General features: G+C 36.9%; 2 protein-coding genes across 2 annotated transcripts in view; both read right to left on the reverse strand.

Annotated features, from left to right (window-relative positions):
• Positions 1–11,272: 11,272 nt before the first annotated feature.
• The window catches only part of LOC108073711 (hdc homolog, cell cycle regulator), a 93,612-nt gene continuing 91,442 nt past the window's right edge, over positions 11,273–13,442 (reverse strand). Inside the window, exon 6 of the mRNA XM_017165446.3 lies at positions 11,273–13,291. Within this exon, the coding sequence (XP_017020935.1) occupies positions 13,106–13,291 (186 nt within the window). The 3' untranslated portion in view covers positions 11,273–13,105. The remainder of the gene's footprint in view (positions 13,292–13,442) is intronic.
• Positions 11,819–13,104, reverse strand: LOC138928736 (headcase protein-like). Its single transcript, XM_070286264.1, has 2 exons — positions 13,095–13,104; positions 11,819–13,002 (listed from the first exon to the last, which is right to left on the reverse strand). Exons 1-2 carry the CDS (start codon positions 13,102–13,104, stop codon positions 11,819–11,821), a joined length of 1,194 nt encoding a protein of 397 aa, XP_070142365.1.

Below are 13,442 nucleotides of genomic sequence, written 5' to 3' on the forward strand. Positions count from 1 at the left end.
CGCACTGAAATTGGATTCCATATTGCCACTCAGCGAACAGCGAATAGCGAACATGGTGCAGCTGCGGCTTAGCCAAAGACCGCCTCAAACCCATCTCCATCCCCATCAGCTTTAGTTAATTAGAAAGCCAGGCAGGTACACTTTGTGGCTGGCTTGGAAGACGCTAATTGAACTGCCACAGCTGGACCTAAACTCCAATTATCGGCTAAAGGAATTGAGCCCGGATTTACCGATTTACCACCCTTGAAACCAAAGTGATTTAGTCCACAAAGGGGGCACTTTCTGGTTGCAATATGTCAATCAAAGTCATTCACTTGCTAAAAGGGAAACCTAAAGTTCATAAAAATAATGCAGAATTCCCCTCTAATACTTACGCAAATATTAAACAATCCAAAAACAAAGTAAACAAATTCGATAGCTTTGGGTTCTTGATGATTATAAGCGACAATGGTCGCGCTTTATTGAAAGTTTCTTTGGGTTCTTTGAGAGTCTGCTGGATCGAGATCCAACCCGATCGCTTATACAAAATATATATATATATATATTTTTAGGTATATATAATTAGAAGTGTTATCGATTCATAAGGTAGTACATAGTAAATGTTACATATTCCGTATATTATTAGTTTATTATTATTATTTTTATAAGTAGAGACAAATACGCATATCATGAGTGATTTATGTATGAATGTGTTAAGTGCTAAATGTGGGGAGTACAATATATGTTTTTGTGTATGTTTGTGAGTGTGTCTAGAATTATCCTTTTTACTTTATTTTTATTTTTTTCGTATTTTTTTTTTTTTAGTTTTTTTAATTTGATGATTTAATATGCCAATGATGAATGTGGATGAATGTGGATGAGGGTGTGATTGTGTGGGTGTGTGTTTTGTGTGTGTGTGCTAGTGCTAGCTTAGAGAGAGGCTGGCAAATGATTATTGCTGCTGTTATCGATAAACGATATTCGATAAGCGTCTACTGGATTGCATTCTCCAAGTTAAATATTAGTTTTACACAAGTTATTTTGGTAAGCCTTTTTTGGTTTTGGGTTTCGGTTGGTTTTTTCGGAAGCAAAGTTGGGCTGAAACTATGGATCGAACAGAATTCGCGATGTGTTCCTCAGACTCTGCCTGCCTATCGACACCAATCGATCGATATTTGTATATCGATCATCTTTCCATTCAACTTTGTTTCGATAAAAGATCCTCTCACAATAAAAACAATTTGTACTTTCGAAAAGGGGGAGGGGCGCTTTTGCTTTTGCTTCTGCTTTTTACTTATGCTTTGACTTTCTTCTCTACGGCTTCGCTTTCTTCTTAGCTTTCTCCGCTCTCTGCCTTCTGCCTTCTGCTTTCTTCGTTTGATTCGCTAGGATTTGTTTAGGGTTATCTTTTTTTGCATTTTCGTTACATTTTGTGTAGGATGCAGGAGTGCTGAGGTTCATGTTTTTGTATCTTTCAATGTTACTTTGTAATTTCTCTCCGCTGGCTCGACACTTTGTATATTTGCTTTAGTTTCAACAAGGAAATCAAAGGATGCTCGCTTTTAGTAAGAGATACATTAAATATTCATATTCGATTTGTTTGCTTGTTTAACGCAAAATCCAAAATGGAGGAGTGCCAATAGGACGGGGAAAATGGCGTTTCGGATACTGATTTCTTCCTAAGATCCTTCGTCTTACACTAACCCTGTCCTGCCGGCACATTTGTCTATTTTTGTTTAGCAAGTATTTGTTTGATTTCTTTACAAATGTAATTGTATTTTTTTGTGTTTTTTTTTTATAACTTTTTGTATTTTGTTTTTGTTCAGGTCCAAAATCAAATTTGACTAATTCAAGGAATTAAAGTTTCATTGCATCTAAATAAGGTAAAGTGTACTTTGTTTAATTATTATTATCTTATTATTTGCATAAATTTCCTTTTCAATAATAGAAACGAAACAAAAAACTTAAACAAAATTCCACTATGGCTCCTCTAATCCTTTTCGTGCTCTTTCGACTCTTTGGCTCGCTCTGGGAAGTAGGAATGAAAAGATATTTCGATATTTATCGATAAATTATCGCTGTTTTTCCATTTCTACCTAAAAGATCTTGAATCTTGATTGAGCTTTCGAGTTGTGAAAGAGACGGAATTCTAGTTTAACTAAACAAACGGAATTTTAACACAAAATCCTGGGCACAATACATCCTGTGTTGTTTTGTTCCATGAAAGGAGATGGCGGGGGTGGTGGGCGTGTCCCTTTGCCGGGCGGGGCGTGGTCAACGCCTTTACCTGAGCAGCAGAAATTCATCTATGTGAGTAGACGCGACCACGCCCACGCCGCAGGATCTAGGATCCCGTCCCGCCTCCCCTAAAATTCATGAAGAACCAAAACCTCAACAGGATGTCCAGTGCCAGTGTGTGTGTGTGTGTTTGAGTGTGAGTGTTTGTGTACGTGTGAGTATGAGTATGAGTGTGTTATGGGTATGAAATACTTATAACGAAACATACAAGGATCAATCTCCAATAGATTATTAAATAGTACAATGAAAAACTTCATATACAATATATGCCATATATAATAGATACTCGATATACGATATACGATATACGATTTACGATATACGATACTCGTAATAATGCAATAATAATAGCCAAGATCAATATACGATAAAAGATATACATGTATAAAGTGCCTACATAAATGGTAACTCCCCTTGTTTCTATAGCGGCTCTTGAGCTGGGATTTCGATATTTTTTTTTTGTATTATCTTGGGGATTTCTGTGGGCGTGGCAGCTTCGATATTTGGCAGCGATTCTTGGTATGTATATATTGAGTATTTATATATAAATGCGGGGGCAGTACTCTATATAATATTTAATAATCGGTTGCTTGTTGTGGGGAATCGTTAAAAGTTTGCTTTAGTTTAAATTTAATTTAGTTACTCGTAGTTTATATGACTATTGGTTTAGTTCTTTTTAGTTGAGATGCATGCATTTTGATGTATTTGTGTATTTTGCTTAGGTATTACTTGGTATTTTGTTGTTGCCATTGTATAATAAATTGCTCTTGAATTTTACTATTAAAATTTCTCATAACTCGCCATTAAAAAAATGCTCGTTTCGTTTTTAAACTTGTTTCTTTTCTTTTTTTGTGGAGTGTATAAGTGATTTTCATAATATTTTCGTTAGTTTTGCTTTTGGTTTTTTTCGTCATTTAACATTTATATGTATATTTGTAAGAATTAAACTAGAAAAATTCTAATCTGAGGTAATTATTCCATTAATTTGTATTCGTGTGTGTGTGTGTGTGTAAGTGTGTTGTTTAAGAGAGTGAGTATAATGAATGCCCCCCTTGATCCTTTTTTTTTGGGTGTCCAAGGGGGGCTAGTTGGGAAGCGTGCTTAGCCTAGAGCTTAGAGTCCTATGCCTGAGAGTCCTTAGGGGACCCGAAGCGTTTCTACTTAGCGATTGGTTACCTTTTACTTTATTTTATTTTATTTTACTTTTCTTTCTTCGAAGCAGCCACAAAACTGTTTACATTTCTTTTGTTTTCAATTTTTTTGTTAGTTTTTTTTTTGGTTAATTTTGATTAAACTTAGGGGAATTTTATGCAGAACGCCAGATTGTGTGTATAAATTTTGTCACAGTTATGAGTGTGTTTTTTGAGTGTGTTGAAAAGTGGTTGATTGTTTTTGCTTTTGGAAACAACTAAACCTAAGCTTACCGAAGTACAATATCCAAAATAGAGACGATCGAATTCGATTCCTATGCGAATTTTACAAATTTCAAGCCAAAAAATATACCACATATGATTTCCTTAAATTTCATTTGATTTCAGATCATCATCTTTAATGCTCTCACAGTTGGTGTTCCTTATCCGAATCCAAATACAAGTATATATAACCTTAAGACTCTTTCGAACTTAATTGCTAAGCCAATGCTCACAGATGTTGAGTTTTTCCTTTGCTTTTCCAACGCCTTCTCATTTACTTCTTTTACTTAATCAATTTCAAATTCAAATTTAATTTCGATTTTGTAATTACGAATTAAATATCACATATCGGGGAGCTCTTTTCGAATCGGAAATCAAGTGAATCCAAATGCAAATTAAAGTGTGCAAAATGATTGTATCCTGATCTCAAAAACCCAAGTTATACATAAGTTATAATGCCAATGGGTGCTTATCAACTATTTTGTGGCTGTCCTGGGAGTATTCGAATCGAGTATGCCTTAGCCTAAATGAGTGCGAATCGATTTGATTTGGTGTTGTCTTCTTGCGCGTGACTAACTCTAAAATGGAATGCGATGATTCGAGTTGGGTCCTGAGTCCTGTGTCCTTAGACTGTGGCGATGTGTGTGTGCGTGTTTTTCTGTTGTGTATGACTGACGTGACTGGACATGAGATGGCATGACATGACATGGAGATGAATGATGGATGCTGTACATTAACTACACGTAATACGTATTCAAATTTACACTGCAAGTCCTTCATCTCTTCTGATTTCCTTCATTTCTTTTCTCTGCCCCACCTAGCTTCGATCTACAATCATCGATCCTTGGCTATCGATATCGATTACTGTCTTTTCTTATCCTTGTTTTTTGTTTTTTTTTTTTGGTTCTGCATCTGAGGTATTGTCGGGTGCTAAAGAGCCACACACTCGGCTACAAACGTTTCAACAATGAGGTAGAGAGTTCTGTTTGCTTTTGTTTGCTTCGTAGTTAGTCTCTGTGTTCGCTGGAAGTCCTTGAATTCTTCTTGATTAGTTCGCATACCTGAATTGCTTGGATGTTCTCTATAAATGTAGTACTTATTCCCCTACGGATACGGATCACGCTCTTTCTCTCTCTCTCTATATAGACGTATTGGAGATAACTCATCAGATTTCTTCTTCAGTCAGTCAGTCGCTGTTGCTCATCACAATTTCAAATATCGACACACACTCGCACAGGATCAGTCCTTCGGTTATCGGTTATCGGCTATCGCTAATGCTAACCCTAAATATATGTGTATATATATTTTTGTAATGAAGCTTAGCCTAAATCTAGTCTAGGGTAATACATGATCCTACAGAGAACAAAACACAACATCGAGGGTTACAAGTTAAAACGAACTGTGTGTGTGTGTGTGTAAGTGTGTGTGGGCACTGCTAAAACCTAAGTACAACACATAGACACGACTTGGACTGGTGACTTATAGCGAAATAAATATGGCAACGATTGTTCGACAATTCATACTCCATCAGCACAAGTGCGCCTCAAAAAAGATGTATAATATATATAGAGATATATTGTATATAGAGGGGGAAGGTTTATACATTACGGAAAGTAATATATAAACACTGCCGTGTGTTGTAGTGTAGTGTAGTTGTTTGTGTTTCCTATTTGTAAGCCTATATAACCTATTAGCTAAATCAAAAAAGCCCTGATAGGGGAATGAGATTTATGGGATTTTCGCGAGTTGGGGCTTCCGCAGTAATGATGGCTGCCTTGTGGGGCCTTCGCTCGTATTGCTTGCTCAACACTCCAGTTTTTACTCCTATGTAGTTATAGGGGCATCCCGGTATGGGGGACCTGATCAACCGACTGTTGGTCCACTTTAACCAGCGGTTCCGTACCACATCGTCGGCTCTCTGCACTCGCTATAATGCTTAATGCTACACGTACTCTATAGGGATAATTCCAATACAATAATATTCAATACAATACAATACCAATAATAGTAGCAATACGAATACGAATGTACGAATAATGCTCGCAAGTAAACCAAATTCGTTTCTAGCAAAACCTGTGCAAAATGCCGCAAATAAAGTCACCTACGGGGGGGGATTTCAATTTCCATTTCGATTGAAGATCGTAATATGTGTTTCTTCTTGACTCGTTACTCGTTACTCGTTACTCGTTATTTATATAAATACACTTAGTTGCTAAACAAGTAGTGCAGCCCTCTCAAGCGAACTTAGGTTTTGGGAATCATAAAACTGGGGGGGTAGGGATGTGTTTTATTAGTTTAGGAAGAATTACGAAGAATTGATTTAAGGTTTGTACTTTGGCATGAAATCTTCAACTTAACGAGAACAAACGTGAACAAAAATTCGACTACAACATTTTCGACCTTCCTCAAAATACATTTTCGCTTTCACTTTCACTTTGACTTTCTCCTTCTCTCTCAGCTGCTTTTCGGCGCTTTTCAAATTAAAATTCAACTAAGAAATTGATTTAGTGCTGGGGAAGGATAGACAGGTAACTCAGTAAGCAATCAAGTTTGCTAAAGATCAAAGAAAAGGGATTGGGATTGGGGCCTTAAAATTCAGGATAATCTCTGGGGGGGTTAAGTCGGTTCTAAGCTATCTGTTTAAGCTGCGATTAACATGTTCCTACGTCGAGTAATTATGTACTTCAGTGTCATTAAGATCCTATATTTGTGTGTGTGTAGATGTGACTAACTGAGGTAGCTGCTAAATGCTAAACTAAGTGGCGATCGGAGGAAACTGGATCTAGATCGGGATTGTTAGCCGATCGGTGAAGGTTTCAGTAAAGATCTCTTCTCTTCCGTAAAGATCCTTCTCCTAGTCGGCAGTTTGTCGTCCGGCATTTACTTTTTTCGTTATCCTTTAAAACATATTTTTATCGAGGTATTATCTCAATCAATACAGCAGTTTGCAAACCAAAAGAACCAAAACAGAAATCAAATAAAAATACAAAACGCAAATTATTAAAAATATTTCATTTAATCATTTGAAAATTCAACAAAAATTCAATATTAATTGTAGTAATAATAATAGCAGAAAGTAATGTAATTTTTGTCCTTTTCTTGTTTGTTTTTATGTAGTTTTTTTTTTTGTGTTTGTTTTTTATTGAAATACAATTAAATTTATTTAGTGGCCCGTTCACGTAGCACGATGAACGGAGTACGAATAATAATAATAATAAAAATCAACTAAAATATTCAACTAAATTACATTAAAAGTAGACATTCAAGTTGAATTGCCAAAATGTATATATATGTATGTGTGTGTGTGTGTAGGAGAGAGGGGTGGGTGGAGCGAGTGGGGAAAGTGGAAAGGGGGAGGGTTGGAGTCGGGTGTATAACATAAGAAGGTACAAAGTATACATATAATATATTACACATTACAAATTAGGCATAAACAAAAGTGTGCTAAGTGTGTGTATATTTAAGTTAAACAAAAATTACAATCAGGATCAATCAATCTATAAATTTTTAGTTTTTTTGGGAGTCTTGGAAGTGGGATAGAAAATTGGGAGGGGGTTTTCATTTTGGGAAATATTTGCTGCGCTGCTTTGGGGAAAATATCAAGAGGTTCGGAGGATCGCGGTTGTTGAAAGTGCCTAAACTTTACCAATTTGTACATTGCGTCATCAGATGATCTGAGAGAGCTCGGAGGGAGCCATCAAAAATTGGTTTTTAAGAATTTTGGTTAAAGTTTAAACATTTTACACGCTCAGTAACTAAAGATCGTTCGAAATAATACCACAAATCAAATCAAGTTTGCATATTTACGGTTTGAGGGGAAAAGCGAGCAAATATTTCATTTCATTTAACATAAAATATATATGTCTATATATATATAGAGTGTGTTTGTGTTTTGAAGAGTTCTCTCGAGTACAAAAAAATTATAAACTAAAACAAAAACTGCTTTAAATTGTTTATAAATTGATTACTTTAAACGTACATATTTTGTTTTTTTATTTCGCCTTGATTTATCATAGTTTAATATGCATTTAGAAAACATTGTTATTAGTTTGTTATTTGATTTATTTTTGTTATTTTCATTATTTGTTATTGATTTTTGCTAAGGAGGTAATATAAATTACATTTTAATGTGTTTTACTCTCGCTCTCGTTGCTGCTATCAACGCCTCGTCCTTGCCAATTCAGGACGCCTCTATTCACTCTATCTCTTCATTAAGAGTTAGTTTAGTTGTGATCGGAAGTCTGACTATTATTATTATTATTTATAATTATTACTGTTTCCAGGGGTCTCTGCTCTATATACTTTGCTTTTTCTTCTTGGTGGCTGAGGTGGGCATAAGTTTTGTTGTGGTTTATCGACTGCGCATCAATCCTAGCACATTTAACTAAAAACAAAAAACACTGAAAATCAAACTAAAACACGGGGGCTGACTTACGTAAGTAGTTGGTGGTGCGGCTTGCATAGAACTTATTACCAATTAAATATCTATATAACTATATATGCTGCTTGGGGGGGAGGTTTTTGTGTGTTATTTGTTGTGTCATGTTTTCCTTTTTGTGTGTGTGGTGTAAGGGGGTTGGGTTTCCTATAAAATAAGTTCATTTTCCTGCACACTTTCCTCTTCTTCTTCTCTAGTTAGATTAAAACCTTAAATTTAGACGAAAATTATATATAAATTGTGTGTGCCAAACTTATATTATATATAATCCTCTCAAGTAAATGCCAAAAAAGTGTCGCTTGTCGTTTAGTTTCTATCAAATTTAGGTTTAGGTTTAGGTTTAAGGTTTAAGGTTCATAGGTTATAGGTAACTTAATGGTAGCTCTATATAATTATTCATAACGAAGTCCTCTCGTTACTGGTAGGTTGAGTGTGTGTTTGTGTGTGTAAGCAAAAAAATCATTTTCTATCACTCAGTATTACGCCTTCTGAAAAACTTTTGTCCTTTAAATTAACTTTTATTAAATATTTGGTATGTAAATGGCGGCAAAACTAAATGCCCAAGAATATTAAAAAAAAAACAGAGGCGGCGGTTATTCATTACTATTATTTTTAATTGAAAAGAAAAGGCAGCACAGGCAGTCCTCGTAAATCCCTCAAAAAGTAGGTATTTCAAGCAGTTAAAACCCTCACCAAAAGTCACCAAATATGGGGTAAAAAGGGATAATTTTCAAGGGTTTTGGGACAGCATTCACAGATATTCGAAAAGGGTTTTTATTTTTAATTTTATTCCCACAAAAATTCCATGCAATGCATCGATCAAAAACACAGAAATCCAGTTAAAAATAAACGAAAAACTGAAAGAAAGACAAACTCGCTTATACTCTAAACGCATTCACAGTTGCTTTCGGTTTTTGGGGTTTTTAAATTTTTCTGAAAAATTTGTTCCTACCGAACAGCAATTCACAGGAATACAAAAAATACATTTTCAATGTTCACAGGGGCTGAGCAAATATCGGGGTTCACAGTTTTGGCTGTCTTCATAGAGGCAATTTTGGTCTCGGGGGGGGTTTTAGACATTTTCTGAAAATGTTTGTTTGCAAACGGGTTTTCACGAGGGAGAGGGGCCTGGCCTAGTCACAATTTGGATCAGGGTTTAGTTTTTAGAATTTTTTATAAAAATTTCGTTCGTTTCGAACACTCACAGTGAAGTTGGTTAAATGAGTTTTGGGTTTTCCCCACTAATAATTATTTTTTCGAAAGAAGAAAACCAATTGGGGGAAAATCCAAACACTCTTCTCACAGATGATTTGACGAAACTTACAGGGTTCTAAGCTTTAGGGTTCGTAGCGAACGCGATAGGGGGATTGGGGGAAATCTAACACAGTTTCTGCTGGTCTTTTTTCGGGTTAAACACTTTTCACAGGATAGAATATCAGGGGATTTTAGTTTTAATTTTATTAAAATTTCACAAGGTTCAAAATTGGGAAATTAGGAAAACAGAAGGAGCAAATTTTAGCACAGTTTTAGGTAGCCTTAACTGCATTTCACAGATGGAAATATATCAAAGGGGGTTTTATTTTCAATTTTATTCAAAGTTTCACAGAGAAAAGACAAGGATTTTACTTTTAATTTCATTAAAATTTTCACAGAATTTTAAAATGGAAAATCAGGAAAACAGAAAGTGGAAAATCTAACACAGTTTCTAGTGATTGGTTTTAAGGTTCAGGTGGCCTAAACTGCTTTTCACAGATGGGGATTTATCAAAGGGGGCTTTATTTTCAATTTTATTAAAATTTTACACAGACAAGACAAGGATTTTACTTTTAATTTCATTAAAATGTTCACATTTTTAAATACCAAAAATAAAAGAACAGAAGCTGGAAAATTTAACACAGTTTTTGGTGTTTGGTTTCAGGGTTTAGCTGGCCTAAACTGATTTTCACAGAAGGGGATCTTTAAATTTGGGTTTTTACTTTCAATTTTATTAAAAAACTTCACAGATTTTGAGAGAAGAAATTAAAATTTAGAAAATTTAGAATTTAGGTGGCCTAAACTCTCTTTCACAGATGAATATCAAGGGGGTTTTTATTTTCAATTTGATCAAAAACTTCACAGATACAAGAAAATACGGAAAAAAAAAACCAAATAGGGAAAAGCCTTATTGAAACACAGATTTTTGCTGATCAAAATTTAAAGTTTAGAAGGCCTAAACATACACAGAAAGGGGGACCAAAATTTTATTTTCAATTCAATTGAAATTTCACAAAGGTTCTGAATTTTTCAAGGGAAGTAAAGGGGGGGCAGGGATTTTTTCTCAGGGAATTTGGTGACTTTTCAATGCACGGAATATATAAACACAAAAAACAGGAAACATTGAACCGCTCTATATAAATTGTTTGGATGTTTTGCTTGCATACCATTTTTATTAAAAATTTAGAAAAATCGATCTTAAAACCTACTAAGCCTAAAACGACAGTGAGGAGTGCCAAGGACTCGCCACCATTTTAGAGATCCATCACATACGGCTGCTCTGCTTTGAAAGAACCCTAAGACGTACCTACATACACGAAGATCGAAGATCTATAACCTAAACCTTAAGCTTACTAATTAATGATCACGCTGCGCCGAAAGTTCTATATGTTTTTTATACTTTAATTTTTTTTTTTTTATATATTTTTCTTTGTTTTTTTTAGGACTTACAACATAGAGAGTGAGTGGGGGGTCGTGGGCGAGGGTCAAAGACTGCTTGAAATACCGAAGGGAAACACTAGAAGGGGTTGCATGTGCCGCCTCTGGCTGCTGTTTGTGGGTGTTGTTTTTTTCGGAGGACCTAACTGAACTGTGTGTAGGGTGTGTGTATGTGAAGAGAGAAACTTAAACGGCCTAGAGTTTGTGTTTTTTGTGTGTGTTTTGCTTACTAAAAACTAGGAATTAATTACCAATCGCTTAGGTAAAGATGTGCAACTTATCGTTTAGGTTGTTGTTGTTTGTTTTTTGTTAAATTTAGGGTTTATGTTTAATTTTACGTTTTTTTTTTTATTAAATTGTAGCAAATGTTTCGTATGTTTTTCCCATTTATCTCGCTTTACTCGTCTTCTCCTACTTCTACTCTGTATCATCTTTATCTCCCTTTTGCTTTTCGTTTCCTTTCTTTTTTTTGTGTGTTATTGAGCAGCACAGCAATTATCATGATTTGTTTAAACAATTTATAATGCCCTGCCTTCAATTTATGCTAAATAAAAGTGTTTCCCTCGTCGTGATGTAAATGTTTCTTTCGTCCTTACTACCTTCTACTTTTTTTTTTTGCTTTTACATTTCGCTTGGTTTTTCTTGTTTTTTTTTTGGTAAAATGTATAAAAAAATTTGATTTAAGGAATAAAAAAAATCATTGCTTTTGTTTTGCTTTCCTTTTTTTTTGGGGTAGATAGGTGTAGTTGGGTGAGTGTAAATAAAAAAAAATTCTAAATAAAAAAAAAACTCAACAAAAAAATAACAAGAAATTTGTTTTTAGTTTTGCATTGTTTTCTCTCGGTGTTACTGTTGTTGTTGTTGATGTGTGTGTGTTTTGTGGGTGTGTGTGGCTTGTACATAAAAAATCAAATGATTTTAAAAACTAAACACTTCTTTCCTGCTCTCGGGGCTCTTCTTGTTGTTGTTAAATTTTAGCTAAAAATAACAAATTGCGATCCTAGTTCATGTTGAGATAATCGTTGAACAGCTGCATACAAGCGGCGCCCCCGCCATTGGCCACTTCCGCCTCCTGGAACAGCTGATTGCCATACAGCGGTCGTCCCCAGATATTGGCCGCCTCGAGTAGCTCACCCGCCGAGGAGGAGGAATTCGAGCTGACATCAGAGGTATCGGTTTTGGCCTGCTGATCCTGATTGATATTCAGGTTGCACAGGAGATCGGTGAAGATGTCGTGACTGTTTAGATTGGTTCTGGCCACGGCTGCCTGCTGACCCGGCAGCTCCCAGATATTCGGTTTGCCATAATGCGAGGCACCGCTCCATCCATTGGAGGAGGAACTGGAACTGGTCAGCGAGGCTGTCGGCGAGGCGGCATGCGGCTGATGCGACTGTTGATGATGTGGCTGCTGTTGCTGTTGATTATGCTGCTGCTGCTGTTGTTGTTGATCCCTGAGTGTAGCCGCTGCTCCTTGGCTATTCCACAACATCATCTTGGAGGTGTCGTTGCCATGATTGCTTACGGTGGGACTGAGCGAGGGCTGTGATCCGCTTCCAGAAGAGCAGCCACTGCTGCTGCTGGAGCAGCCCCACAGGGCCGAAATGGCATCGCTTTGTCCCCAATTGGACTGCATCTTGTTGTTGTTGTTGTTGCCGCCAAGATTGCTGGCTGCTGCTGAATTATGGCTAATGATTAAGTTACTAATACTGCTGCTGCTGCTGATGCTATTTGCTGTTGTGTTGGTCAGTAGAAGGCTCTCGAGTCCTGGCCCTGGTCCAGGTACTTTCTGTGTTGCAAGTTGTCTTTGCTGCTGCTGCTGTTGCTGTTGCTGTTGCTGTTGATACTTGCTCATCGCATCTGCCATGGCCATCATGTTTATGGTTTTATTGGCCTGCTGTTGGTAGTTATTTCGCTGGAAAGTGGCGGCCACAGGCTGATGTGGCTGCTGCTGTGATTGATGCTGCTGTTGTGGCTGATGTTGCTGCTGAGTCTGATGTTGCTGCTGTGCTGGCTGCTGCTGCTGCTGTTGCTGCTGCTGCTGTCGCCCTTGCTGCTGATGTTGCTGGGCATGTGGATGTGCTCCTATCAAGTCCGGATTTATTTGCTGCTGCAGCGGCGCCGAATAATCAATGGCTGCATTGTACAACTGCTGCTTGGACTGCTTGGAGCTGGATCCGCTCGATGCTGTTCCGGATCCGGAGGCCGTTGAAGCGCCCTGGGCACTTGGCGCCTGAATGGCTGTGGCGCCTGTTGCTGTACCCACTGGCGACTCCAACGGGGCCTCATGTTATGCGAGCGTTGGCAACCGCGTCGATGGAATCGGCACGGGGTTCTTGGCATAGCAGAAGCTCAGAGGCTTCACAAAGTGCGTGTCCTGGGTGTTGCAATACGGACAGGTCACACCATGCGAGTAGTCACTGTAGAAGCTAAGACGCTGCTGCGGATGCATAAGCATCTTGAAGCAGTTATTGCACTGAAATTGGAGTAGAGAAGGGGAAATAGAGGGTGAAATTAAAGTAAAAGTAAAAATTAAGGGAATTTATGGTTTATAGTGTATTAAATACAAATTTAAGTGTGTAAAAAATATCAAAACTTTTACCATTTTGGACTTTTAAGTATCCCAA

This window comes from Drosophila kikkawai, chromosome 3R (assembly GCF_030179895.1).
Source record: "Drosophila kikkawai strain 14028-0561.14 chromosome 3R, DkikHiC1v2, whole genome shotgun sequence".
NCBI lineage: Eukaryota > Metazoa > Arthropoda > Insecta > Diptera > Drosophilidae > Drosophila > Drosophila kikkawai.